The following is a 3,180-nucleotide window of genomic DNA, read 5'->3' as shown; positions in this document are numbered from 1 at the left end:
AGTTAAACAATCTATTTGCTAAAGGTCTTTTCAGTATAGATTATTTTATTAACTTATAATTTATTTTTCAAATGTTATTTTTAGTAGCTTATGAGCTTATACAACTTATATTTTTTCTTCTATTTTTACTCTTATATGATTTTAACTTTTTTTTTATCCCGAATAATTTGTTATAATTTAAAACAAAATAGGTATATTGTACCTACCTTTTTTTTTCTTCTTTTTTACGCAAATTGAATTACACAAATTGAATTTTTATAAGGTAAATGCTAACGAGTGCTCCCGAGACACTCTTTGAGACCTTAAATAGTAAGTATTTTATTGAATTTTTATAGGAATGCGTAAAATAAACCCCTTAGAAATTGTAGTGTTTAAATTTTTGAATAAAATATTTCGTTAAATGGAATGTTTAAAGAGTACGTGTCTCGGGGGCTCTCGTTAATTAGTAAGACCCTTTTTATATAAATGATATTAGTTTTTTTTATTTTTTTTTGGGTTAATACGATATTAATATGAAATTTTCACAATTATTAGCGATGACTAATTTCCGTCGAGAAATTTGTGAGGCATATAAGATGGATTCTCTCCACCTTCCAATCGATTTTTTTTCATGCGCATGAACCAAAAGATCGAACTCATGTCCAAATGCTTAAGAAAATTAAGACCCTTACAAATTTTTATTAATGGAGATTTTTACTACTTTGACCAATTTATTGTTGGTAAAAAATATATTAGATATTATAAAATAAAATTATACCCATTTTCTTGGCAAATTAAATTTATTTCTTATTAATTACAATTAAAGTTGTTTATAAAAAGGAAAAGATATCCCAACTTCGGGATCTGGTTCTACAAAATTGTTAATATATGATATATCAACTAAATGATGATAATTGGTTTCGTGATTTGTACACCACAAAAATAAAATTTTAATTAGTCTTTAATGACATGTCTTATGTTATGGTGAGTTTGATAATAAAAAAAATTTTGTGCTAAAAAAAAAATCAAGAGTATTATTGATATTATGCTAAATAGTGCCCCAGGGGCACTTGTTAAGGATTCAAATTTAGAAAGTTTTACTTGGAAATAGTGTAGTCAATACAACAAAAGTCAATATTTTGATATTTTCCATGCACAACTTTTATTTTATTTCTTCTTTTGGTTCCTTAACTAGTGCCCCAGGGGCACTGGTTAGCAAGACCCTATATATAAATATAGATAAAAAGCAAACATTCTCCCAGAGGTAGAATCCAACTCACCTAAATTCTTTTTATAGTAATAATTAACTATTAATAAGAAGCAAATCCTAACTAATACTAGTACAAGCTTAATTAGGAAGCAACTCTCTAAACTTCCGAGGCAAAATCATTAGGAATTGAATATTTTGAATACGCTACAATATTATACAAACGTGTTTGAAGGGCAAACAGTTCTGGACACTCCCATTTAATTACAAGCTAAGTCAAAATTTTCAAACACTTTTACTCTTTTTCGTTCAAATACCTAGTATTTTCTCTTAGTCTAAATCAACATCAACACATGGACCACCACACGTTGAAATTCAAACCTTTCAAAATATTAATTATCAAACCCTTCACCAAAATTTCTATATATATACACGCTCAAACATTTTATGTCCCCTCACCTATTACATTTACACATATATAGAGACAAATTAATTGAGAGAGAGACATTAGAAAATAAATAAAACATATAAAAAAAACTTTGTGTAAAACTTGTTGAAGGAGCCATGCAACGTTTGCCAGCCACCTTGTACCGTAAAATAGCCCGTCGACCATCATGCGACGTGTTCATAAATCACCGAGGAGTCGATACAAAGAGAAACTTCGCGGGGTTGTTGTACGATCGTTTGACGAAAATGGGAGTGAAATCATTTTTGGATAGTAAGAATATGAAACCTGGGGATAGGTTATTTGATCATATTGATAGAGGAATTCTTGGTTGCAAAGTTGGTGTTGCTGTTTTTTCACCAACTTATTGTGACTCTTATTTTTGTCTTCATGAACTTGCTCTTTTTATGGAGTCCAAAAAAAGGGTTATCCCAATTTTTTATGATGTTAAACCTTCTGAGCTCGTTGTTAAGGACAATGGTACTTGTCCTGTTAAAGAGCTTCAAAGGTTTAGTGCTGCATTAGAGGAAGCTAAATTCACTGTGGGATTAACCTTTGATTCTTCAAATAGGTTTGTCATCTTAATCATTCATTACACTTTTTTTTTTCTCCATAAAAAAATGTAGGTTATATAGTTGGTTTGTACATCCTCTCAAGTAGGGTTGGGAACAGGCCAGGCTAGGCCAGGCCTTGACAGGCCTGAGCCTGGCCTACGATTTTTTTTCAGGCCTAAGCCTGGCCTGTGGCCTATCAAATGATATTTTTTTTGGCCTGGCCTGAGCCTTTTAAAAGTCTGGCCTGGCCTTGTAGCCTGTTTAAAAGCCTGTGTTACATTAAAACTTCTCTATATAGTTTTTTTAAATAGGATAAACAGGCCTTAAAAAGTTCCCATTTAAATTTTTATAATTTCTACAACATTAAGAAAAAGCTAATAATATGATTAACACAATAATTAAAAACTAATCAAATAACAAATACGATTACGAAAAGTCGCAATAATTAAAAGCTAATAATATTTATATAAATAATATTTTTTTTATAAGATATAAATAATAATATTATATAAATAATAATTATTATAAACAGGCCGGCCTATCAGGCTTCGTAGGCCTTTTTAGAAGCCTAAGCCTGGCCTATTTATGTAAACAGGCCATTTTCAAAGCCTAAGCCTGGCATTTTTAATAATCAGGCCAGGCCAGGCTTATATAGGCCAGGCCGAAGGCCCCTGTAGGCCGCCTGGCCTATTCCCAACCCTACTCTCAAGTATTCGAATCCTCTCCCACGATATCACAGTGCAACAATTTTATTTTATTTTTAATTAGGAAAACATATATCATTGCATGTGGTAGCAATTTTTTTTTTCACAAAAAATAAAAATGTTACACTGGTATTGTGTGGGAGAGGATTTGAGTTCTATTATGTGACTTTGATTTGAATGCATGTGTTTTACAGAGACTGGTCGGTGTTGTTAAAAGATGCTTCAGAAGCAGTAATCATGAACTTGTTGGAGGTAGAGGAACAGCGTAAGCTCATGAAGAGGAAATACTGA

The 3,180-nt window shown here is 31.3% G+C and overlaps 1 protein-coding gene across 1 annotated transcript; it reads left to right on the top strand.

The window, feature by feature from the left end:
• Window positions 1–1,732: 1,732 nt before the first annotated feature.
• LOC123914671 (TIR-only protein-like) lies at window positions 1,733–3,180 on the top strand (the record flags this gene model as incomplete). Its single annotated transcript, XM_045965860.1, has 2 exons — window positions 1,733–2,202; window positions 3,084–3,180. Coding segments are annotated over 2 exons (567 nt in total), but the record flags the coding sequence as incomplete, so codon positions are not given.

Source organism: Trifolium pratense, linkage group LG3, assembly GCF_020283565.1.
Source record: "Trifolium pratense cultivar HEN17-A07 linkage group LG3, ARS_RC_1.1, whole genome shotgun sequence".
In the NCBI taxonomy this organism is placed as follows: domain Eukaryota; kingdom Viridiplantae; phylum Streptophyta; class Magnoliopsida; order Fabales; family Fabaceae; genus Trifolium; species Trifolium pratense.
This window is presented reverse-complemented; position numbering and strand designations above follow the sequence as displayed.